Source organism: Gavia stellata, chromosome 3, assembly GCF_030936135.1.
Source record: "Gavia stellata isolate bGavSte3 chromosome 3, bGavSte3.hap2, whole genome shotgun sequence".
Lineage (NCBI taxonomy): Eukaryota > Metazoa > Chordata > Aves > Gaviiformes > Gaviidae > Gavia > Gavia stellata.
Window position 1 is genome coordinate 82,648,315 of NC_082596.1, and position 26,045 is coordinate 82,674,359.

Below are 26,045 nucleotides of genomic sequence, written 5' to 3' on the forward strand. Positions count from 1 at the left end.
ATTTCTTCTTTTTTTAAAAAAATGTGGGATGTCCTATAGTTAGAATGGTACTAGAAATTCACAGGCTGCTAAATTCAGCACCACTGCTCGGAAGGTACTCTCATTTCTGTGCACAGGCACAGCACCAGCACTCTGCAGATCTTGGAGACTAGAGAGGAAGTGCGAGACTCTTCCCCTGCCTGCGTCATACTTGTGTCTGACATCTTGCACGTCCATGTGGGAGAGCTAAAAGAAGAGTTGGCATCTTCCCTCATGTTTTGTAGAACAACCCATTGGACTTCTGCTTAAAGGCAGGGACAATATATCCTTTACTTTCTTTCATACCCCTCAACTGATCTACAAACAACAACAAAATAAAGACAGAAAAGTAAGAATACTTGACTTGTGTCAACATTCTTTTTCTTTTTGGAAGAAGGTTGTTCAGTTTAATCCTCATGAAAGTGGGAAAAATAACAGTAGTGGATTAAAGCCAGAGTTTAAAAAAATACATTTAAATATATTTTTTTACTTAAAAATGAGTTTCCTCATTATTCAAAGACCTAAGAGTTAAACTATATTGTATACACCTCAGGTACAAATTGACAAAAGATCTAATAAACCAGACTATATAAAAAGCAAGAGACTTTTTTTTTCCAGAAAAATGTATTTGTGTTTTAACTGATCATATAAAAAGCATTAAATTTTTAAAAAATGTGTATCTATTTTTTCAAGTGTTAATGGTTTCACCATTCATTGTAACTACATTCCAAAGTCCTGTAACATCAGGGCACATTATCCTTATCTGTGTAGCACAGTGAGCATAATCTTTACACTGAGGTGACTCTCATCACTACTTCCCCAGAGACATTATCTTCTGATGAATCTTCCTGAGGTCTCATGCGGTTGAACAGATGTAACAATACATAGCCACACTGAAATCTTGGTGAGGTTAACTGTGTTGGATGAACTAAACTTCTGTTTCTAAATGCAGTCAGTGGTAACCACAATGTCCTTCCTGCTGAGGGTTCTCCTCGATTGCTCTCTTCTATGTCTGTGGCTTTATCATAATTTAACACATCCCAGTGTAGATTCACAGCCCTCCAGCGCTTAAACACTCGATAAACAGATGCACCTTCATGTACTATCAGTCCTGAAATTAAGAAAAAAAAAAAATCAGTTTGTACAAAATGTCACTGGATACCATTTTGAGAGCAAATACAGATGTAACCCATTGTAATGAATCTGGCAATTGCTAAAGCCTATTAAATTACTTGTAACTCTGATAATTCAAATAAATTGTATATATGCAATATAACTGGTTATTCATGAGTTTAAGAGTGGGAGGCGGGAACCTTTAGAGGAAACAAAATTGTTCTGAATGAAAGCTCAACATAACCAATACTGGAATAATCTGAGCAGGCCTAACTAAAAAAAGTATTTAGGTTTAAGTAAAGCAATATAAAAGGACCTTTACTGGCATATTTGTAAATTAACTGTTTATGCTAGTGTTATCCGTGTTCATAGTGAGTACTGTTTACTGAGATTTGTACTGGTTTAAGTAGATCTTTAAGTAAGTTAGACCTGTAATGAACAGGATGGTCTTAAATTTGTTTAAGAGTATTTTGTAGAATTCAGTACAGATAGATACAAACAAATTTAACTGTTTTCATATTCTTAGTTCAACTTGGGAGCACAGAATATTTATGAAAACCTGCAACAGCTGTAAGTATAATGACTTTCCTGTCTTGCTTCAGTAGAGCAAGAAGAAATTAAATGTTATTGTTAACTATGATGAGCATGGCAAATATCATAGGCTTTCTTCTTTCTCTTAAAAATTCAGTAGACAAAAGTTGAGAAACATTTTTTTTTGTTGAGACCCAGGAAATCTTTTAAAAGGTCCTTCAAGGAAAATACAGAGTATCTGGAGTCCTCAGCAGACCAATCTGCTAATGAGCTTCCACATAGCTAATATTTATGCTTATTGTATGCATGCAAGCAATTTATTTACTTAAATGAAACGTTATTTTTCGTATGTATGTATATATGCATATATATATTTATACACACACTCTTTATGTGTAAGCATTCCAAATATGGATTTACTGGGGAGACACATGGGGCTTCAGCCTTCTTATTAGGTTTTTCCTCTGTTCCTCAACCAGCCTGGTAACTTATATGGTTCTGAGCAATGTCACAGGTTTCCTCTTACTCCCCGCTTTCGGAGGAGAGCAATCTGCCTAGTCAAACACATTTATAAATTCTTTGTCCAGTGTGTTTCTTCCCTAAAATTTTCCTATACATGGCCACATCTATAATATGATCTGCAGTGTCACAGGCTACAGTCCTTTATCCCAAGAGATTGTATAGCACCTGTTCCTACACAACGAAATTGTGATTGAAGTGTCTGAGGTCTCTTAGCAGAGTTAACTGATACCAGAAAGGGGACATTCAAAGAAAGATGACACAAGCAGAAAGGATGATAGAAACATTTATATGAACAGCAAACCTCAGATTCAAATGCAATGATTTGTAGATAGCAATGCCTACTCTAACACATTTTTGAGGATCATTACACTGAAAGATGAAGAAACATGAAGATTGCTTTCAGAAGGACATGATAGAAAATGTAGCATCTCTGTAAGGCTTCCAAGTTGCCTAGAATTCGTTGAAGCACCCGATACAGCAAAACTAACACAATATAAACTTAATTAGATGTTAAATATTTGAAATGTATTTTGTATTAGCATAGCATTTTAGTGGAAAATTTTCTTGATTGCAGGATGCTTATCTTCATCTTTTTAGATACATACATAAAGCAACCTGTCCTAAAAATGTAGCAGCCATGTTAATACATAAATACACCTTCAAGACTTGCTATAATGTTTTAAAAAGGATAAATGTGTTTGATTGCGTACAAAATCTACAAACCAAATAAGCCATGGTTTTATTGCTGTGACAAAGATTCCCCCCCCCCCCCCCTTTTTTTTTTCCCCTGTTGGATTTCCTCTAGAATGATAAGGGACATGAGCATAATTTTCCCTCTACCTGTCACTGGATCATAGTATTCTTTGGTCCAATTTCCCTCAAGACTGTGATGAAGCAAAATTGAGAGAACCTATTTAACCCAATTTAAAGATTTTTGATATCTGTCTGGTCTCCAGTGGAACCTCAACAACATATTTCAGAATAGAGAAGGAAGCAGTTGAGAAAGGGTCATTGAGGTACATGAAGTACATTTAAACAGGCAAAAGTATCCTCACAAAATTATGACAGGAAAAGGCATAGGACTTCTTTTAAGGAGTTCTTTTTTACAGTTTTTGAACTTTCAGGATTTACTGAAATCATGTTTTCAAAGTTTTCTCAACAATGGCAAGGAACAGAAGTTTTCTTTAAAATGAAAGCTGTTATTCACATATGCTCTAAAAGAACTAAGGAACAAAGGATCAAATATTTATTGCAAGGCTTGAAATAAAGTTGTCACATTCGGCAATGCTGAAGGAGAAAAGGAGTACTTTCATAATTCCTCCCATAAAAAGCTTCAGTTCCCATCTGATAAAACTACAGATTGAAGAAGACCTATGTAGAAGAGGCAAATGAATTTGTCTCTTTGAAAGATATTTTCCAGGGGCTGCGGGAAAAAAAGTTCTCAGCACCGACAGTTCTAAGACCACAAACAAGGGAAAAGGTAAGGGTAAGGTTTAAATGCTGGAGATCTTCCAGTTCCAAAGAAGTTCTGATGCTCAAAATACAACTAATTAGTCACTAAAGTGAAGCTGTAAGAAAATGGCAACGAATCTCCTTTTTTTTAAGAGTTCCACAACAATGAATGAGGATATGAGAGAGAAAACAAGGATTAATCCATCAATAATATTGACTTGTTCCAAATACGGTGGTTTCAACAGCACAGAGGACATAGTTGCACAGTCCTAGGGAAAAAAAATTACTTGTTTGACCCAGATGATCCCAAGAGGAAGTGTTAGAATTCACTACTGTTAGCTGTTCTGATGTTCTGTCCAATTAATAGCTACAAGGAACAGAGTTTTGGCATGATGGACCTGGCAAAATGTCCTAAAGGCTCTAAGAAGACTTTACCTTCAGGATTTATTTGTAAGATGTAGCAATTGTAGTGGGATCCAGACAATAGGATTATGGGGAGATCATAATTTTCTTTTCTTTTATTGCCCAGTACTATGAGATTCTTTCACTCCATCCAAAGGATTTCTTAGCCTGAGTCACAAGAACACTTGAAATTTTTCATACTGAATGTCTTTACAAGAAGGCAACTCCTCTTAGTTCAGATGTGGTATTAGGTTCCAATGTTGTCTTATCTATCACATTAATCTTACTTTTAGTCATTTAGGAATGGTCCTCCCAGAAACATCACAAACTTTTACCAGGGAATAAGAGACCCTTTTCAGGAACACGGGACAAAATGCCATTTCTTAATCCTATTTTAGGGCCCACAGATGGAAAAAAATGCAATAAAGTGCTTAAAGCATTAAAGTGTATCATGTCCACTCTAAAAATCGCAATAAAAGTCTCTCTAAACTATTTAGAATTAGTGAAAGACTGACTTTCTGAGTAGAGAAATATTAAGTGCAGCTAGATGCGTTCATCACAAATAACTTAAACCTGTACATTTTTACAACTAATGGAGTTACATGTATGTTGCTAGGCATCAAGTTCCTTAGTGGGGAAGAAAGAAGCTTTCAGAGGCCTATTCACAACTCATGTTGGCTCCTATCTCTTACTCCTTTGCCATAGTACTGGCACCATTCATGTTTCCAGTGCAATGTTACAGTTGCTTTTCATGTTCCAAAGGAGCTGCACTGTTGTTCTGGGATTGCAAGTGAGCTGTTATTATTTGTGAGAGGTTTTGTTCATGTTAGAACCATTTATGACTTGTAGTTATGATTATATTCCAGTGAAAATATAGAAAATTATATGACCTCACTGTTAACGAGAAATAGTTGCTAGGTCTACAAAGCAGAATGGCAAAGACTTGGTGTACTGTCCTTCAGTGGCTAAATAAGGGTTTTATTAATTCTTTCCTTTCATATTAACTCATGAACTCATTCCCTTTGGCAATCCCTTCATAGATGGTCTGATCTTGGCACTATCACTGCAGTAGCTCTGGGTTTCACAGGCAGTAGCTCTACTTGATTAAAATGTTCAAGGTTTGCCTTAAGGAAACTTGAACCATCAGCTAGTTTCAAAAAGAGAACTGCTTTATGCCCAGCTTAGATGCAGAAATGTATAAACTAGTGACTTGTAGGATTGAAATTAACACTGATAAGTAAAAAAGGTATCCTGTAGGAAGAAATTAGAATTCTAGAAAAATTTAGATTGGAACAAGAAAAACAATGGATACCAATAAAACACATCCACTGAAATGAATATAATATGATATAATATATTATATTGGTGGTCTGTAATCTTTGGGATATTTCTTTCGGTGAAAAGATAAACAAGACCAAGAATTAAAATACAAGTTACATGTCATTTACTTGATAAGAAAGTGAGTGGTGTGCTACTTATAGTATATAAATCACTCATTGGGACAACAAATTAATATGTGCAGGTTTTCAAATATGTCATATAAATTTTCCTTTGGGAAAACTGCTTTTAAAAATGATAACAAAACATTTCAAAAAGTACAGACATTTACATTTCACAAAAGACCAAAAATATTCACATTGTTTATGCAAAGCTATAGGGAGGCATAACTGAAGGCAGTTGGAATAAGTCTTGGTCATACCACCAGTAACTCAAGCACTTGTCTTGAAATATGTGCTGCATAGGAAAACCTGTATGTCTGCATAGATTTTTCATTGAAATAAAGAGAGATTCCAGTGGCAGTATAGGTATTCACTCACTGTAAATCCTGTTGAAAACTAAGAGAATGACATGGATGACTAAACACAGATGAGAGGAGAGGAGATACTAAGTGAGAACTCTGGCTGACTGTAAGCATTACAAGCTTTATGATATAAGAGATTATATATAATACGCAATGGTAAAATCATATGTTAATGCCTTTGGGAAGTCATCAGCATAATGGGCAGTATTGGGTTTTTTAAAAAGTCATTCATGAGTAATAATTACATCCATCTATTAGGGAACTTTATTTGAGTGTTTTAAATTAAAACTATCAGTCTAAAATCCCTCACTTTATGATGAAGGAAGAAGATAAAATTGAATGAAGTTGAATATATTAATAAATATTTTCAAGAGTTACAAGAACTGCTGGTCTTACAAGTTTACAGAATGCAGATTATTTGGAATTATATGCAGAATCAGTGGGCTGAATGAATCTGGAGCGTCAGAATTCTACAATTACCAAACCTTCTTTATACAGTTTTATGAATTTTCAAATATAGTTCAGGAAACTGTTAAGTCATATCTGCACTGAAATTCGTAATTACAGAACAGTGTCCCAATATGTTGAATTATAGTCAGTTTTACATAAAAATTTCCATGTATTATTTATGATAGGACTATAAACCTTGCATTTATGTAATCACAGGCAAGTCAGTTTATCTGGTGGGTGAAGACAGCTGCATGTCTGCTTTTCTCCTGCATGGTGCCAGTTAAGCTAGAAGCTCCATAGCCATGTGAGGTACATGTTAGTTCAGTAGCTTCCAGTCCAGACGTGGCTTGAGCCTGGCTGGCTTGAATGGCAGCCATGTAACTGCATGTACCAATCTTGCTTTACAGTAGATAACTTCTACAGGTAAATATACGAATATTTATGATCACCCACAGACGGTCTTGATTGATTTTGAGATTAATTTAGTTTAGGTGTTTTAACAGTCAGACAAACGGAAAGAAATGGCAATAATTTGAAATAACTGGTTATTCCAACTAGTTGACACATGCCAAAGCAAATTTTTTACAATTGTAATCTTTGTGAAAAACCAGAATTCCATAAAAATGAAAATATTAGAATGCCTGAAGCACATTTTGTCTTCATTCAAGTGTTTTTTTAAACAAAAGCAAAAACCACAATATTGAGTGTTAAGCTGGAAAAAGTCATATTCAGGAATTGGTGTGCAAGAGGACATGTAGCTGAGCCCTTTTTTTCATTTAAAAGCTGAGCACTTGTCCAGAGTATTAGAGACTTAGATTCTGTTCATTTTTCTGTCTGAGAAGATTTGGGTTCACACAAGAAAGCCTGTGTTCTAAAATATTCCAGAGCGGGTTTCTCTTAGAAAAGTTTTAAAATAAGCAGAACTGCTGATCCAGCTGAAATATAAATACTTTTACAGTAATGGGATGGTTTCAGTAACAGATGATATGGCTTTACGGTTGGAGCAAAAGCCTTGATATTAAGAACCACTCTGGTTTTTTGCACCTCGTTGAGCACTGTCCTTCTGAATTCCCATGTATGAGATTGGGATAACATCAACATTTATCACTCAGAAATCTGAAAGCCAACATCAGATAGCATTTGACTTCTGGATTTTCTTGGAATTGCAATTCTAAGAATGTGGTTTAATGTTGACTGCAATTATTAAATTTTCTCTGCAAATAATCATAGCTATTCTAACAATCAGTTCAAAGTTGTTTTATCAAATATTAAAGGGATTTCTATTTAATATTTCTGGGTCCGGTATATTTTCAGAAATTTAATAACTGATCAAAATAGCTTTGCAGTAAACTGCATTTTCTTTTATAAGATTTCAGCTAGAGTGAAATGACTTGAGACTTTTTAATAGTATAGTAAGTTATTATAGTTAGCACTATTAGAGTGTTTCATAACTGTTTATGAAGTACAAAGAACTCATGTCTGTCTTCTCTGTTCTTTTCTATTACTAGCACTGTGACCTATATAAGTATATGCAACTTGATTTTGGATATATAGTTTGATGGCATCCTCCAGGGCTGCTTCTGTGCTTCATGATGGTACCATCTAATTCAAAGAGGCATCAGTAGAAGACTTGACAGCATGCAATTTTACTAATTATTCTAATAATGTCTTTGTTATTTTCATCTATTTAACTTCTTGAACTTTGCTAGCCATCTATTTTTTCACGAAATTGAAACTGATCCTATTCTCGCCACTAAGATCTTGGGGAGGCACTTTGATGAATCTGAGAGTAAAGTTTCTTTGGTTCTTTTCTCTTTGCAGTATTTGTAACACTGTAAAAAGCAGTATTTGCCAAAGGTACCAGCTGAGAATAAATCCGCAAAGAACGGGAGTGATCTATTAGAGTGACCAATTACAAAAATAAATATAGTCACAGTCTTAAACCACAGTCTGTGCTGTTTAAAGATTTTGAGCTTACCTATGCATACTAGATCCATAAAACCATACATTCCATAGCAGATTTGAAAAAGGATGTCCTTTCTTTGCCATACTGCATAAGGGCTGAAGGCTGACCATAGAAGCCAAGTCACACTTGCTACTAAGAACAGAGATCCTAGGATTACAGCAACCATCTGCACTTTCTCAACCAGTGTTATAGTAATGCTTTGCCACTAAAAGAGAAACAAAGTTGTATAAGATAAAAATGTTATTTTCTGTGATTGTACATTCAACTCCACTTTTTCCCTGAAATCAGAAATTATTTTAATATTTATACATATCTTCATAGAACTTTACTAATATCCTTGATACTGACATTTAATATTTTTTTTTTACTTTCACTTTTAGTTAAAGTGAAACTAATAGTTACTTCCCCATCCCCTCCAGCGTCACTATCATCACCATCTATCTGTGAACTTCAGAAGAGTTAATAGTTTTATTCCTGTTTTGAATACATAGGCAAAAAAAAGATTTCATCTCAGGAATGGAACTCAGCCTTTCATATCTGTAGGCTAATGAAGAGAATAAAAAAAATGTCGGGAAGACAATCTTAAGTATGTTTTATGTTAGTGTGACATGTTGAAAGTGACAACTTTCCTTTCCATCCCGCCCCTCCTCAAGTCTGAAGTAATTTTGCACTTTCCTGCTGCTCATCAAAGAAGTTCCAGGCTATCTTCAGATACACACCAAGGGAGTTGGGTTAACCAGTGCTAATGTTACAAAGAGACACCACCTGCAGCCTAGTATGGAAGCAACCTGAAGACTCAGGAGGAGCCCTGAATATAGGTAGCATGAACATTTCTTTTCAGTGAACCTCAATTACATCTGCCTTTCCAGGGAAGGCTGTATCCTCTGTATGTGAGGTGACTCAGATTCATAGTGTGACCAGATTTAAATATAAAAAGTATGCTTACTGAATTCTGTCAAGATAAGAACAGAAATAAAATTTTGTTAAAACAAAGAATCACAAAAGCAAAACACAGCATAAGGAAAAAAGCATTCTAAATTACCCTCAATATACACAGTCTTTCTTGGCCATGATTGTCTAAATTAGCTTGGCAGATTCCCCACTCTAGCCCCATCACCTATTCCAGAGCTAGTATGAGACTTTGTAGACTACCATCTTTCCTGTTCCTAACTTTGAACATACCTGCCCCTTTATACGATTGCAACAGGGAATAAGTGGAGGAGGAGCTACTGAAGTAAGGGCTCTATTACCTCTTTTCCCATCTGGCAATCTTTTTCCTTTTTACTGTTACTTTATGAAAGCTTTCTCTTTTTACCAGCAGTTGGGTACCCAGTACTCTATGATCATAGGATGCTAGAATAAGTCAGGTGGCAAGGGCCTGTAGGAGGTCTCTAGTTCAACTTTCTGCTCAAAACTTCCAGCTCAAAACAGGATCAGTGATAAGATCAGATCCTGAACAGATCTCCAAGCATGGAGACTGTTCAGCCTTTCTGGGCAATCTGTTCCACTTTTGACTGTCCTCAGGTTGAAAAATGTTTTTCTTAAAAAATGTTTTTCTTATATCCAGGCTGATCCTCTTTTGTTCCAACTTATGCTCTCTTCCTCCCATCAAGTACCACTGTGAAGAGCCTGGGTGAGCAATGAGGTCCTCTGTCCCTTTCTTCTCTTTCAGCTTTTTCCATTAACTTTTCTAATATTGCCTAATTTGCACATCTGGTGCTGCATGACTTCCATTGTTGCAGCCTTCTGAATATAATAGTACAAAAAGATCGCTGTATAATAATTTGTAAATTGTCTATCTTGAAATACTATCCTTTTATAATGAACTTATTAAATTCATACTAGCTATTTCACTGAACTTCAGGGTTTGGAATGGGGCTATTCATATGAAATAATACCTTTTTTATGGTAAAGCAACTATGGATGTTCATTTCCTTTATTAGAAATTTTTTTTATAAGGTCAAGGAAGGTCATAAACAAGTCATGCATGACAGAATGGTGTAGGCTTTTCATGATTCAGATATTACTTGTATACAAGATTTAAATGTCAGGACTGAAATTCATAGAACTCTCTTTAGACTCTATAGGAATATGTTCAACAAAATTAGTTTTCATTTCTCAGCTGAAGCCACACAGTGTGACTTGGCAGAAAACTGTCAAAAATGCTATTGGTTATGTATCTCTTGCTATCTTCTTTCTTTATCAGCGTGAGACAGACCTGTAATAAATTTGTTCGGAATGCCTGAAATCAAAGCACATTTACATGAAGTAAAGCTTTCACTGTCACAAAATATTAAACTGTCAAATTCATGGAAGAAGCTGGCAATAAATTAAAAAAACTGTTATATCACTGAAATAAACAGCAGATCTTTCACAGTGCAATTTCAGCAGTGCAGGAGTTCCTAAACTCACTTCAGCTTATTTTGATTTTCTTTTTTTTAAACTTAGATTACTCATAATTATTCTGCAAAGATAGCACTGAACAGAAGGAAAAGTAGTTCAAACATTTGGGATAAGTAATGTAGCATGCAGTCTAGATATAAAGCCCATCCTTTATTCTGGCATTGTCTGACAACCAATTTCTATTCCTATCTCCTACTCCCAACCAGAATCAACCACTCCTGCCATCTTTTTCCATCTCATGAGGGCTTTTGTTGGCTTACCCAAACTTTTTCTTTCTAGAAAAGCTTGACCTTGAAAAGTCCTAAGAAACATAGATATGATCCTCACCTCTTCCTACCATCTTCTCAAGAATGTATTCTAGTTATTTTGCTATTCTGATCAGATGAATTGTCTGTCAAGAATGCAAGCAACTGAATCTCTCAACCTCAATAAATTCAGTAATTCCAAAGATTCATCATATTAGCATGCTACCGACCAGGAAGGGGAGCCACCCCAATTACTGAAAAAATACTCAAGCATTCCACAGGTTGTAGTTCCTAACTGCTTTGTCTTTAAAAATCAAAGAACAGTTACAAAACAAAACAAAAAAGCAACACAACAAAACAACAAAGAACCCCAAAAGGGGGTTGGATGTTTTCTTCTATTACTCATCTACTTTGGCCTTTGTGGTATTCACTGCCTTTCTTCTACAAAAGAAACTGTGATCCTCCACCTTCCTCAATATGAAGGTCAGCAATAACCAAAGCAATTTAAACATCTTCGGAAACTTACCTCCCTATTAATGTAATCTGTAAGTTAAACTAATTGATGAGATCCCACGGTAGATAGAGGAGGAAGGACTGTACGCGTAAGATGGAAAGCATTCAAGAGGCCCAGAAAGTTTTATGCGAAACTCCTAATTTGCCTCCTAGTGCTAGGCAGTCTGCCATAAGAATCCAACACTGTTAAGAGTGATAGGGTAGGATAGACTGGTATTAAGCTCTGACGTGATCATTTTGGGGACCTTGGTTTCTGTGTATGTCCCTCCTTAGTGCTAATAGCAAGAAGACTGTGGATGTTCCTGATGGCTAACTTACCTCAACTGAAATTTCCTCCTCCTTGCCCAGCTCCAATCAGTTTTGATTCAGAACAGTCTGAGATTGCCTCTTGGGAAATGAAAGTCTTGATTTTTTTCCCATAGGTTTTGAGTTTGGGTACAAATTATAAAAAGTGAACAGATCTTATTGAGACAGGCATATTTTTCACATACCAAAGAAGGTATTCTGTAGTTATGACATTATTCACATGAAAATAAGTTTAGAAGGTTCAGTCCTTTACTTAGCCATGGACAGTATTAGCCATTAGGCAACGAGAGGAACTACGTAGCACTGTATTGTTCGGTGGCACTGCATTTCATAACAAGGCTTGTGGGGAGGAACTGGAGTTGTGGTCCCACTGTTTTCTTCTACCTGAAAAGTCTTATGGCATAGCTAAGATGTGTGAGTATACACTCTGACATACACCCAGGAACAGAAGACTCCTTTTCTAAGAGTAAGATTCTTTTTATAGTATCAAAAGCCAGTTAAACTTCATTTGATTTCTCACCATCATTTACCTTATTGTATGCCCTGTTACATGTTGTTTTCATCAGTTCACCTTTTAATGTCAAATTAATGGCTTAAAATAAAGAAGTCACAAAAATAATGCAGTAAAAAAAATTCCACAAAATTTATTGTTGAGAAATTGCATTTAGAATTTAACAGACTGAATTATTTAACATTCCAAATTGAATGATCTCATGATTAGTGTCATAATTTAAATTCATTTTTTCCATAAGTGTTTCTCATTTTCTTCATATAACTTGTCTCACAACTCTTAATTGGTCATTATTATAAATTATGACTTCCTAATTTGTTTTTGTCATTTGCTGACTATACATTCCATAATCAGTAACAGTTCTTTTAGCTAAGTATTTAGCCAAGTTAGACAAGATCTATACAACCTTTTTGTGTCAGCTTATGTAAAGTATATGACCCTAAAAAATAAGTATTATGAGAAAGATTACCATTTTTGCTTAAAAACTAGAAATTGAAAGAAAATTTTAAGTATTTTTATATAGATAACTACAATCTGTAATTTTTCAGATTCGTAAACAAAATTCTCATTTCAATATCTGTGAAATAAGATCCCATTTCATATTCCTTCCCATCATATCTGTAGTGTTATGATGTACCATGCCATCCCTGTTGCCCATGAAAAGAACACATTTTACTTTAATATATGATGATGAAATCTTCCTTTGAAAACGGTGCCTTCATAAACAAAATACAATTCATGCTTCTGATTTTAATGTAATACTGTCTGTCCCTTGAAAACTTCCTACACTTTTACTTCTACTGACACTTCATTATGTTTGGCTCTTTTAATCTTTTATTTACCACCGGTCTTCCTTTCATAAATCATTTCAGAGTCTAGTAAATTAATGGTACACTATAGTTCTAATGCTAACCGCAGAAAGATTGCTCCTCTTTTCTTCTAAGGGCTCTGTCAAGCAGAAATACTGCACAATTTCTTATTTTTTGAGGTTGAGACTTCCAGAAGTTGAAAGAAACATATTGCTTTGATGGATTAATTGTTAAAGAATAAATTTAATACAGTTATATGCATGTCCTTACTAACATAAAGATGGACATAATATTCGAAGATCTGTCATGTTTGAGATAAAGTGATATTAACCTGGCTTTTTTTTTAATGGTGCCTTGTAAAAAGCCCATTAGGTCTTTCCCAACCTTAATGATTCTGCGATTATTGTAAAATGCATGGCAGAAAAGTGATCTAAAAAGTACTGACTGAAACTGTGCTTGTACTTAGAATACATTACATGAAAAATGTCTGCAATGAAACTACAGGCTTTCCGACATCCTTAATAAAAATCATACGAAATTTCTTTGTGGCTCCCCAAATGCGTATCTGCTTCAACTGTCTCAGTTTGTAATCCACCAAAATTCCTTAAACCAAAGAGCTGTTGGGGCTTATCCCACTCTGTTCTCTCAGAAACACAGCTTATTATGGACACTGCTGACTGAAGCCTCTTATTCCCTCTAGTCATTCTGGAACGCACGTTTTATACAAAGGTAACTAAAAATTGCTGTGACCTATTGTAACATAACATGATTAACCTGAAGACATATCAATTACATGACTTCAAGAAGTTTTTATTAGATTGTTGTAATTGCTCCGATTGCTAGAATCAGACAGCTCTGACAAGAAAAAGTTCTTTCCTACTGTCACTCATTATGCATGATAGGATTTGCAACCTGTGTACATATGAATAAAACTCTTACAGAAGCAAGAAACCACAATGATTTAGGTCCAACAAACCATTTTTGAAATGCCTGTTCCTTACTTTATCTTGTTAGTAGTCTAATTAGATAATTAAGTTTTCTAACGTGTTTTGCAGCAAGCGCACATTGACTATGTGATTTAATATGCAGTGATATTGATAACTTATTGACCAGCCTGGATAGAAAATGCATAGTTTTGAGTACACACACATACACACAAACATTTGAAATGTAATTTTTGGCTATAGGCTTCTATTTTTATGTCTTTTTTTTAAAAAAGAATCAATGCCACAAAAATTGCAGCTCACCATTAATGCTTACCTATTTTGATAAATTATTAACACATAGAGTGCCTGTAGTCATAATGCCCATTATATTTTCATGTGTCAGAGAGCTCAGGAATATAGTTTGGCTTGTATGTAACTTCTCAGTCTGGTTGGAAGGCTGTACCAATGTTTCACTTGGGACATTCTGAAAGCATAAAGTTTACTGTGGAGATACCGTCTATCCATGCACCACATCATGAGCAATTTATTTGATAGTTCCTGGAAGTGTTGGCTTACTGCATGTACATGACTGAGTAGAACATCTACACCTACAGTAGATGCATCTCGGATTTCTCAGTGGACATGCTGAGCAATGTACAAAATCTTTAAAATCTATTACATTCATCTTTCAAAATCTTTTTATTGCACATTCACTGTTAAGCAGAATAGTTTAACATTGTATCTTACAATTTTTTTAAATGATGTTAGAATCAAGATCTGAGACCACAGGCAGAACTGAAAAATTATTAGTAGTTATCTTTTGCTACTGGCCAAAAAATAAAAGGAATGAGGCAAGACTGCAGGATTTTGTGACCATTTTCACTCTCTTAGAGACAGAAGGTGTGTATTTAGTTTTAACGGTGCATGGATGTGTACTCCCTCTCCACTTTGAGACCTTCAGAGTTTCTGGAAATAATTAATTTAAGAATACTTAAAAGTTATGGTATCTTGCAGAGATGTGTCTGTGAGAAATATGTAAGGTTAAAGTGACTTATTCTCAAGTCAGCTTTTAATTCACATGAGACTAACCAATTAAGTTCAGTTTAGTGGCTTAGTTCACCAGTATTTTGAACATTCCACAGACATATATATATGTGTTGGAAGCCAGTGAATGAAAATTACCACTCTACGTCAATAAATACTATTCCTGTTGTAAAGTAGGAACTGTCTAATTTCTGCTGCAGCTTTATTGGAAATACTGAGTTTCATTGCAACCTAGCAGTACTCTTGATAGCATTATCTAAAAATTAAATATCAATGAATGGAGGAAATGAAAGGCTGCCATAGTTGTTGCACTCTCTGTAACTTAAAGATGATCTGCAAAATTAAACTGAAAACAGCTCAAGCATAGACTGTCATGTTATGGATAGGTGAGAAAAAAAATCCTAATTACTAACATTTATTTGAATTCTAACATTTATTCCAATTACTGAGAGGAAGTAAGTCTCAGCAACATTATAAACCAGTTGTGTGAAGGAGGTATTAACAATTTTCATGCCGTCTAGTCACTTAAGAGGGTTAACTATGTTTTGCCTATACAACTCCATACTTCTCTTTGGACACAAATAGACAGTATCAAAAAGGGTTCTGGAGTTGCTTTTTCCTTCTCTCCTGGGAACCGAACTGTTAGTAAATTCTAGCTAAAACTGTTGTATAGTTTTAACTGAAAAAAATGCTGAGCACGAGGCTAAGATTGTACAGCTCGTTACGATATTAATGCACTCACCAAAGATGTGTAAAAAATTGCTCAGCATGGAGGGACAGAACAAGCCTTTTCCACAAAAATGCCCTGGCCATCAGTCAGTAAGTATATAGAGGGATCATCTGTTCTCGATGTCTTCTTGTCTATCTTATTGAAAGAATTCAAGTATTAATTCCAGTTCATTTAATAAAACTTACATTTCAGCTGCTAGCTGGACTTTTGGAAAGTGCTGGCTACTCTTTCGCTGTCTTTTTGACTCTATGAATAGTTAAGTAATTTTTACAACCCATACAAGAGAAAACACAGAAGGTTTAACTGAGAGTATTCTATACCCTAATGGTTGATGCATTCCCTTGTTAGAGACCTTGACTCAAGCCCATTGTTCACCTGAGTTAAAGCAAGGTTTTAAACTTCCACCTCTAAAGATACTGTTTTAATAACTGAGATTTACATGGTAGTCAGGATATTCAATAGTAGAACTCCTTCAGAGTAATTTATTGAAACACTTCCAGTTCCCATACAATACATACATGTTTACTGAACCAAAGACAAAGCAAATGAAATTGATTACTCTGTTCACATCACTTCCGTAGGAATGAGTAGGGAGATGATTTTTAGTATGGTACAACGCATCAGGACCTATTTCTGAAACCGGTCTATTTCAGTGGGTTTTAGATGCTGAAAAAGAGGCCATGGAAAGACATTTTCTGGAAAAGAACCATATACATGATGTGAAGGTGGAAGAAATGCCATATAATTGGAATTAGGGAGTTCAAAGTTTCCAGTTTACTGAAAGAAGACTGAAAGAGGACTCTTCTAAAGCATTTAAGTACTGTAAAAGGGGTAGAAAATTCTAAGTATTAATGTGCTTTCCCAATCCAGGCACAACACAAAATGATGGTTAGATGATGGAGCCAAATAATGTAGATGTACAAACAAATTCAATTGGACAAGCACAGTTAAGAAGTTGTAAAGCATCAATTACCAACATTTTGTTTAAAATACACAGTATTTACTGCTTTCTACCATCTGCTTCTAGGCAGTCTATGAATCCAAATACATGAAATCAAGCAGTGCATCACCACCTATTGTCACTGGATTCCCCTGCATCCTTCAGCAACATTATTCACAGCTGAGTTTCAGGGAGTTCACAATAGTTCTGGCACAAAACAACTCTGTACCCTTCCTTAGGCACAAAGAAGCACCTTCACTGTCCAGTTTTCTTCCTATTGCTATATAGCAATGATGTGTTTCAGCAGTGGAGGGTACCATCTCACCAGAAAACAACTGAGTACAAATATTAGCCTCTGGCCTTTTTGGCCCTGAAAAAAACCTAATTCACAGAATGGGATCAGAATTTTCATGTGAAAATCTGGAAGACACACAACATCATGAGGGAAGAGACAATCCTGATTTCATGTGCTTCTTTGTAAGATATGAAACAAAGTAAACTTCAGATTTTCAGGGTAACAAAAAGACTAAAAAAACATATCCTGAGTTCAGATGTAAGGTTGTTGCCTTGTCTAATCCCTAAGCAAGATTATGTGTACCTATCTTGGGTGAAGGTTAAAAGGCAGGATGATAAAAATACCAAGGTATTATCTGCTAGCATGCAATCATGAAGAAGACAATCCTGGGTTCTGGCTTGTATAAAATCTAGCAAAGCTTGCCTTAAAAGTCAATTAGAATGTAATTTATTAAATTAGCAAATCAATTCGATTGATTCTTTGATCAATTAAATTAGCAATAAATCTTTACTTGAAGACAATTTAGTCATAATTATAAAATTTTAGACTGTGCAAAGGAATACAGTAAAGAAAATACTACTTTAAAATTTGGCCTAATGAAAGAATGAACTAATATATTTATTATAATTGTTTTTATATTACATTTTATGTATAATAATTAAAACTTGATATTAAAAGATGCACAATACATTTATAATTATAACTATTAACCTAATGTATGCTTACTACAACTATTAATAATTATTATTTTAATTACTAAGTTATTAATTAAAAAGTCTAATAAACAGCAACATTTTAGAAGTCAGTTGCCTTAGTTTTTTCAGGTACTGCTACGTAATCGCAACTACAAATTAATTGGTACTGTTATTTGAATCAGTAAACATATTTCTTCTAATACTTTGGGGTAGCCATGGTTTTGATCACCCAGTTACTTATAAGACTCCATTTTTAAGATCTGAAAATGTATAAGATGTATTGCTTAACTACAGAAATTGGCAATTTAGATACTAATTATCAACAAATATGAAGCTCTATCTGTAAAAAAAGAAAATAGTTGCCTTTATAGTATACACTACACCAGAAACTCTATATTTCTCTCTAACCTTATCATGAATATGTCTGAAATCCCTTGGAGCAATTACATTAAATTGCACAATATAGCTGATGCTTTTGAACACTGAAAACACCCAGTTTTCTGACTTGTTATATTGTGCATCAGCATTCATAGCACTGCAAGAAGCAATGGTTTTAATATCAAAAACTGTAATATTCATTCATACCATTGTGTTTGAAACTCCCTAAACTATAAATTGTTCTTGGGTTAATGGTGACTTACAGATAACCAATGTGCCATCTCTTGCAGTACAAATGCAGATACAAAAATAAAAATACCCTCAGTTTCTCTCAAATATAAGAAGCACCTAAGAAAATAAAAGTACATGCTGTCCATATGGAAAACATGCTTATCAAAGAACCACTTACTCTTCTGCAAATTGTCACTTTTCAAGTTTATGTCTATAAACACAGTCACATTTTGTCACCTCTAGACAATAGTCCCCTCTTTACATTCACTATGTATGACGGAGGCATTGGTCTTCTTTTCAGAACAGCAGCTCTCAGGTTGCTATGTCCTACAGTCAGCATTATTTCTGGATTCCTTAACAATATTAACAATAACACTTGAGCTCTGATGAAACTAGTTGAGGGCACTCTTGGAACAAAACCCTAGTGGTCCTATAGGACATGTTAATTGAGTCCAGTGGTGGAATTCTCCAGCAGTCAGCTAAGCAGCTGCTACTCTGGACCCACAACACCCTGCAGAGAGGCTGAGTGCCACAGGCAGTCTGAGCAGTAGGATCGCAGCCTTCCAGCACATACAGAAATTTTCAGAAAGTGCTTTGCTTTATGAATGAAAATAAACATGAGATGTAAATTAGTCACCCCTTTGGAGAAATGCAAATTCCCACAAGAATTTGAGTTTCTAAATAAAGTCATTTAACTTTCTAAAGTAATTTTTTTTTTCATATCATAAAACTTATTCTACAAAACCCTCTTCCTCCTTAAAGGGGCTTTACAGGAAAAATGAGGGGGAACTCTTTATCAGGCAGTGTAGTGATAGGATGAGGTTTAATGGTTTAAAACTGAAAGAGCATAGATTTAGATTAGGCATTAGGAAGAAATTCTTTACTGTGAGGGTGGTGAGACACTGGAACAGGTTGCCCAGAGAAGTTGTGGATGCTCCCTCCATGGAAGTGTTCCAGGCCAGGTTGGACAGGGCTTTGAGCAACCTGGTCTAGTGGAAGGTGTCCCTGTCCATGGCAGGGGGGTTGGAACTAGATGATCTTTAAGGTCCCTTCCAACCCAAACCATTCTATGATTCTGTTATCCTATGATTCCCCTAAAGTGAATGGAATTAGGTCTTGATTACCAGAAGAAAAAAAAAGACAGTGTAACTCGTGCTGAAGGAGGTCTCTGTCCCAAGAATCTTCCTGACTTGTCACAATGCTGGAAAAGGAGTAGTCAGCACAGTTACTGAGGGGAGTAGAGAAATAATCACAAATTTAATGTCATAACCAACGGTAACTTCCTTAGGGATTCATGTCAGAGGCAAAAATGGTGCAGCAATGGTACTTAGATAACCTGGCCAATTCATCAGCAAAGATAGGGAAAGATGAAAAAGAAGGAGAGAGTGACACCAGGACAAAGACATGGCTTCTTATTCACACTTCAGATATGCTAATTCAGGGTCAGAGGACATAGCACTGTGGAAACACTAGGCGATTTTTAAGTAAAGAGCCTTGAAGCCTGTACCTCTGAACCCAAACAAGGAAGAAAGGAACCTTTTGGAGGTTATCATGAGGACCTGACATATGACAGTTGTATAATGAAGACAAAGATTCACTTCTGAATGTGATAAACACCAAGACAACTGAGAGTAACTTTAAACTACTGAAACTACTTTCTCTTCTGAAATAGTCTAGGCTAGAAGACTGAAGTCCTTAGATCTTGTAGGTCCTAATTGCTGTGGCTAGGTTCACAGCAATTATATCAGTGGGATCTATGAAAACATGAGGGAAAGACCCAGAGGAAAGATAAGTTACTATAATCCCCACAGCCATAAACTCTTCCCAGTGAATGCACAGCAGATTTTCCACAAATTTCTAAACGCTTTCAAGTACGTGGTAACCATATCAACTCTCAGTGGAGAAGCTCTGAATTAGACACATTTCTCTAGAATAACCAGCATTTTCACATATTTTCTAAATCTTTTACCCAAGGCTATAGGAAGGAAAGAACAGGCTGAAGTAGAGGATTTCGAAATCCCCAAGGTACATTTGATGGTCCCTCTCCTTATACTGAGTAGCGGATGATACGAAGATCTTTCCCTTAAGTTTGACAGATATCAGAAGGCATCAGTAATTAATCAAATTACTATTATTTGGTGCAAGCATCCAGAAACCAATGAGATGATATGCAATACTCTGTAAATGCTGCTTGAGGAGGAAGTGACCCTCTTTATTAAGTCTCAGGAGAAATTTAAGTCATCATTGTACATTTAAATACAGGCAAAGTGTCCTTTTTGGAAGGTAACATCAAATGATTGGAGCTTCTGATGATTCTTGTGGTCACTAAAGAAAGAGGTTATGTGGAGGACAGTGTTGCAAGTGCAGGCAAAGGCAACAAGTGTAAGACGCCTCTATTCTATTTGTGTTATTCTGATGTGAGCCAGTGAGCTCACATCAGGTGTTATGCAGATTCCTTCAAGTAAAACATGTCATATTGCTTTCCTCCTATGAAACAGCAGCCCTGAAATCGAGATGCAGAATTTAGTGATCCAAGGAGGAACACAATGTGCTGGAAGTAACCACAAGTTATAGCAGATTGTAAATTGCAGATTGCGGATAATAGCAATGAGAGCTACATAAAGCATTCCATTAAGAAGTAGACTCTGTCTGTCTGTTCTTGCTTGGTAAGCAGAGGGAGCTTCCTTAGTATGAAAGAAGAGAAGGCATACTGAAGTGTGCTCTCACTTTCTCCAGATACAGCTTCCTGGATGCCAATTTTACAGAATTTGCCTTTTTCAAGGTGCTTGTAGTATATAATCTTCTTCCAGTGTTAGCAGAATAGCTAAATACACATGAAGCTAGCAAGTATTTAATCTTGATGGTAAAGTTCATGACTTTCTGAAACTACTAAGAATTCTTTTTTTTAATTATATCTGTTTTTTGGGCATAAAGTACCAGAAAAAAATGAGCCTTAGCTCAGGAAATGGCCTTCATCCAATAATATAGTTTGTGTGGGTATCAATGCAGTGTATTCTTGTACTGGGAATATGCTTATCCCAGAAATGGCAAAGTGTAATACTGCCGTGGAGGGAAGACACTGCCAGAAAAATATGTAAAATTATAGGGGGAAAAAATAATAAGCGGAAAGGAAACAGCATGTGGCTAAAACTGGAATACTCATTCTCCATTGGCTTCACTGAAATGAGAATAAAAGTAGCAGGAAAAAGAAATGCAGAAATAAAGAAAATAAAAAGCAAAGTTGAAATAAATTAAAACAAAACCCAAAGAATCCTGTGGGAAAAGAGTCATGCAGGCAAAACTCACAATGCAAAGAGAGTGCTCTGACTCAGACAACTACTTCAAAAGAACGGAGGTCAAATTGTTCTTTCACTGTTGCACTATTGGCATGAAAGGAGGCAGGGACTGTCCTTTGCACATTGCTGAAGCAATAAGAAAGAGTCTTCAGTCTGCATACCAAGCATCCAATCTGAATCTACATATGGGACGAAAATTCAAAAAAATGTACATGCAATAGGTTGAAAAGCTGTTTCCCCAGTTGAACAATTTAAAAAAGAAGTAAGTTAGCATGACTGGCAGTCATTTGGATGAAGCACTGAAGACTTCAATGCAAACTGACCAACATTCAAAACTAAGAAGCATTAAATGGAAGTTTCAAAATGAATTCAATAAAGTCAACTTTCTTTGACAAATTCTGGTTGTGGAAAAAACTACAGTGGCACTTCACAGTTTACACAGCATGACTGGTAGAGAAGTCAGGAGGTTATGACAGTATTTGGTGCCCAGGGCAGGCTACTTACATTGCAAAAGAAGCATGAGCTAAGGAATTATAGACAAGAGGAATAAAAGTAGTACACTATCATTTATTAAAAAGTTTTCATATTAAGAAATAGAAGAAGCATGCTGAAACAACCAGTACTTGGTTGTGCTAATACCTGTTGACAGGAATTAAAGACCTGAATAATCAGGATTTTGGACATAAGTCAAGAAATTGTATTTGTAAAACTCACAAATCTTTCATCGCTAAATAAGCTTCATCCATTGCATGCTAGAAGATCAAGCTATTGTGAAAAATATCCAATCAAACAGACAAAAAAAAAAGACAAAAAACAGTAAAGGTTCCTGAATGACGGTCCCACACCATATCTTAAGCCTTGCATTGTTTACTTAGATATCCTAATCATTTAAAACGGCAGTAACTATGTATATGTAGAAACCTTGATTCCCATTCACACTGCCCTTAACTTTTGGATGTACTTTTTCTAATGGAATCTGTTCTAAATATGTGATTTATGCTTACAATTCCAGTAATAACTTTTATTCAAGACATTTCCTCTGAAAAACAATCTGGCACCATGTCTTGTGCTAGTCATTTTGCCCCATGAAATTCTTAGGCTCAAAGGAATTCACTTTTTTTCCCTGAAGTAGTTAACCCACTATTTAATACACCAAGATAATGGCACTCTTTAATAAAATCTATGTCTATATCTATATCTATATGTTTGACCACTAGTTCAGGATGACATCTGTAATTAGAACTTTATTTCCAAGTACTGTTCACAGTTTACATTGCGCTGTTGTTTCACACCATTCAAGCAGTCAAACTGCCCTGAGCACAATTTGCACATTTCACAAAATAAAAGAAGAAAACAATTGCTTTTTTAATAAGCTACAGGAAATAAGAGTAACATATAAGGGCACAAACCTATGTACCTTTAATGTTATTGGTTTTTTAAAACAGCTGTTTTATTTATTTTGTGTAGTTACTTGATTACCTTAGTGTACACTTTAGAAGTCCAACAGAACTGCCTAAGTGAATGCAAGAGAACTAGTTTAAAATCACTATCCACATGTTAGTACAAAATTGTTCTCTGTGCTAAAATCACCATTTATTTGCCTAATCTCTTTTTTTATTGATAATCCCCTCTCTTAAATAGACAGATGTAAGCACCAGAGTGGCTTGTCTAGCGCCCTGCATGCTGCAGCTGATGCTCTGACAAGAATAACAGATTTCCTGAGTTCTATCAGTTGAGATGCCAACTTTGACCAAATGTTCCATCTAGCAAAGCATGAACATACAGAGAATCAGGGAAGCAGATCTCAGGTGTTTGCCGGTGGCACTCCAACTATTGTAGCAAAGGCCCAAATATTAACTACACCTTCTAGATCATAGCTTTAATCTTCATCCATTCCAACCAGCAAGAAAGCATAATTTTTGCCATAAAACATTAAAATCCTGACTAGACTAGGAACATCCAAGTTTCTGAACTGAATTATAGGTTTCAAACATTTCATTTCCAATTTTTGGCAGTTATGACCTGAATCTCTCACCCCTTCCTCACTCTCAGTTCTTTCACAGGACTCTCTAAAACAAAATCAATCTCCTTTCCTTCTTTCAAGCTTCTATTTTCTATGCACTTAACTCCGTTCTACTTGATCCTTCCAATTTCAGTTCTTGACTCTCTTTATAATCTCCCATGTTCCTTCCTGATGGCTTCAGCTCCCATGCTGAATATCATCTCTCTGCATTGGACTTACTTACAAATATGATTCAGTGTTTATAGTCAACAAAACGGGCATTCATTGCTTTGATTAGCTTTTCACCTAGGTATGTACCTAGTCTTTTGTTATTAGTTCTTCTTTATCCCTACCCAACTATCACTGTGGTATCACTGTGATAGAATCAGTCCATTTGTTCAAATATTATTCTTCATTATTTCATGACTTTCAGACCATTGGTATGGATGATTCTTCCATCCCCTGTTGCCTCTTACCTGTCATTAGTTACCAATTCTCACCATCCTTCTAAAGTTTAGTTCCTCCTTTCCACTGTAATGTCCATCTTGCACTCGTTCAGCTCTGTATGATAACAGGCACATATTTTGCTCCTAGGGTGGAGCAAAATACCAGTGGCCTGCTCACTTGCTCCATGACAAATTTGTTCTCTCATCTGAATGGCTAACCAAATGTATTTCTCAAGCTTAATTGACTTCTGTCTCCACACCTTTTTGCTGCCTTTATTTTCCAACTCTCTACTCTTTTTATCTCTGAGTCTGTCTGTGCATTAATTACAAGAAAACAAAGAAAACATAATACAACATGAAATTCATTATCCCCTTAGCATTTTCTCTCTGATGCCTTCTATTTTTGCAATTCTGTCCTTTCCTTCAATGGTGAAATTTCTACTGTCCTCTCTTCTTCTATAATCTCTCTACTTTGCACCACTGACATAATTTTGTCCTTCCTTCTGATCCACTTGCTTACCCCAATTCTCTTTTTCAGTCTCTCACTTACCTTCAGATCTTTGCCAGAAGGTACACAGGAAATGCATTTTGCCTTTCCCACCACAGAAAAAAACCACAACTTCAACACCACTGGCATCTCCAGCAGCCCTGCTATCCTGTTTCTAAACTCATTAAGCACACTACTTTAGTTAGAACTGATTGTAATCACCAGCTTCTACCATGTGAATGTCACTGAAACGACTCAAGAGTGTATCAAATCAAAACATCTATCTAGTCTAGTAGCTTCTCCCTAGAAGTGGCCAAAAGTAGATGCTAAGGAAAAGAAAGTGTGAGAAATACAACTACTGTATCTATGCTAGTGACGGACAGATCTACTTTTCTGTTTCAGACTTCTCTCTCCTGTCAAAACGAAGACATTCATCTGTTTCTACCACTTCTGTATGGATCTTGCCATACATTTAAGTTTATTAAAATCTCTAGGATTTTCATGTCCCAGCCTTCCTCAAACAGTATGGATTTGTCCTCCATGAATCTGTTCTGTAACCCAGGAATTATCTTAAATTGAAATATCTATTTGGATCTTCCTGTGCACAATATTTCTAAAACTTGCAGGCCCTTTCTGTGTAGCATATCTAAGACTATTCATATACAAAAATTTGATTTCTCATCATCACTTTCATCTTATGTCTCAATTACTGTAACACAGCTTTTAGGCTCATGACAAATGTAATTTTCTCAGTGACCACAAGACTGCTTCAAACAATTTTTTTTTAGTCCACTACTTTGACCATGTTACTGCCCTTCTTTCTCCTCTATGCTGGTTCCTCTCTTCCCCATCACATCAAATAAAAAAGACTTGACTTGATTTTTAAAGTCCTTCCAGTCTTTTACTGAGATATTAATTACCTTCGAATGACTACTCAGTCATTGAATCTCATCTCTGTTCAGTTCATGATACTTGTCTCAGCCAAGTATTTTATTTTCTAACAGCCCTTCCATACTGCCTTCACATTCAAAGGGTGCCTGCACCCTTTTCTTTGCAAGAGGCATCTTAAAACTCATTCCATACCTCATACCAAAAACTAAATGATTAAAAACGGTTAGTGTACAGAGACCGCTGGTGTTATATATCTCCATAGACTTGTCCCTTATCTCTTGTTCAAACTGCTTTGTAAATTGTCCAAGACTGGGACAATCCTTTTTGTTCTTTGTGTATGTTGACATAGTGAATAGCACAATGTGTCCTCCTGGATCTTCCCTGCAGGCAGTGAAACAGCAGCAACATTAGCAGATTGTTGTTAGTACATAGTGTAGTTTAAAAAGCACAACTGGAGATTTGAGCCTTCTCCCTTTCCGCTGCTTGGTTATGCCTGCAAAGAATAAATGCTTTCATCCAGCTGAGCATAGTCATTAGCAGTAACTTTTACTAAACATTTACCACGCATTTTTTCTGGACCCTTGCCTCCATACTGAAGTATCTGAAGAACTTGACTTTTGCACTTTTTAATATAACATGCAT

General features: G+C 35.7%; 1 protein-coding gene across 1 annotated transcript in view; it reads right to left on the reverse strand.

Annotated features, from left to right (window-relative positions):
• Positions 1-806: 806 nt before the first annotated feature.
• The window catches only part of MARCHF11 (membrane associated ring-CH-type finger 11), a 31,033-nt gene continuing 5,794 nt past the window's right edge, over positions 807-26,045 (reverse strand). Inside the window, exons 3-4 of the mRNA XM_059815720.1 lie at positions 8,268-8,460; positions 807-1,129 (exon numbers count right to left, since the gene is read on the reverse strand). Coding sequence (XP_059671703.1) covers positions 807-1,129; positions 8,268-8,460 — 516 coding nt within the window. The remainder of the gene's footprint in view (positions 1,130-8,267; positions 8,461-26,045) is intronic.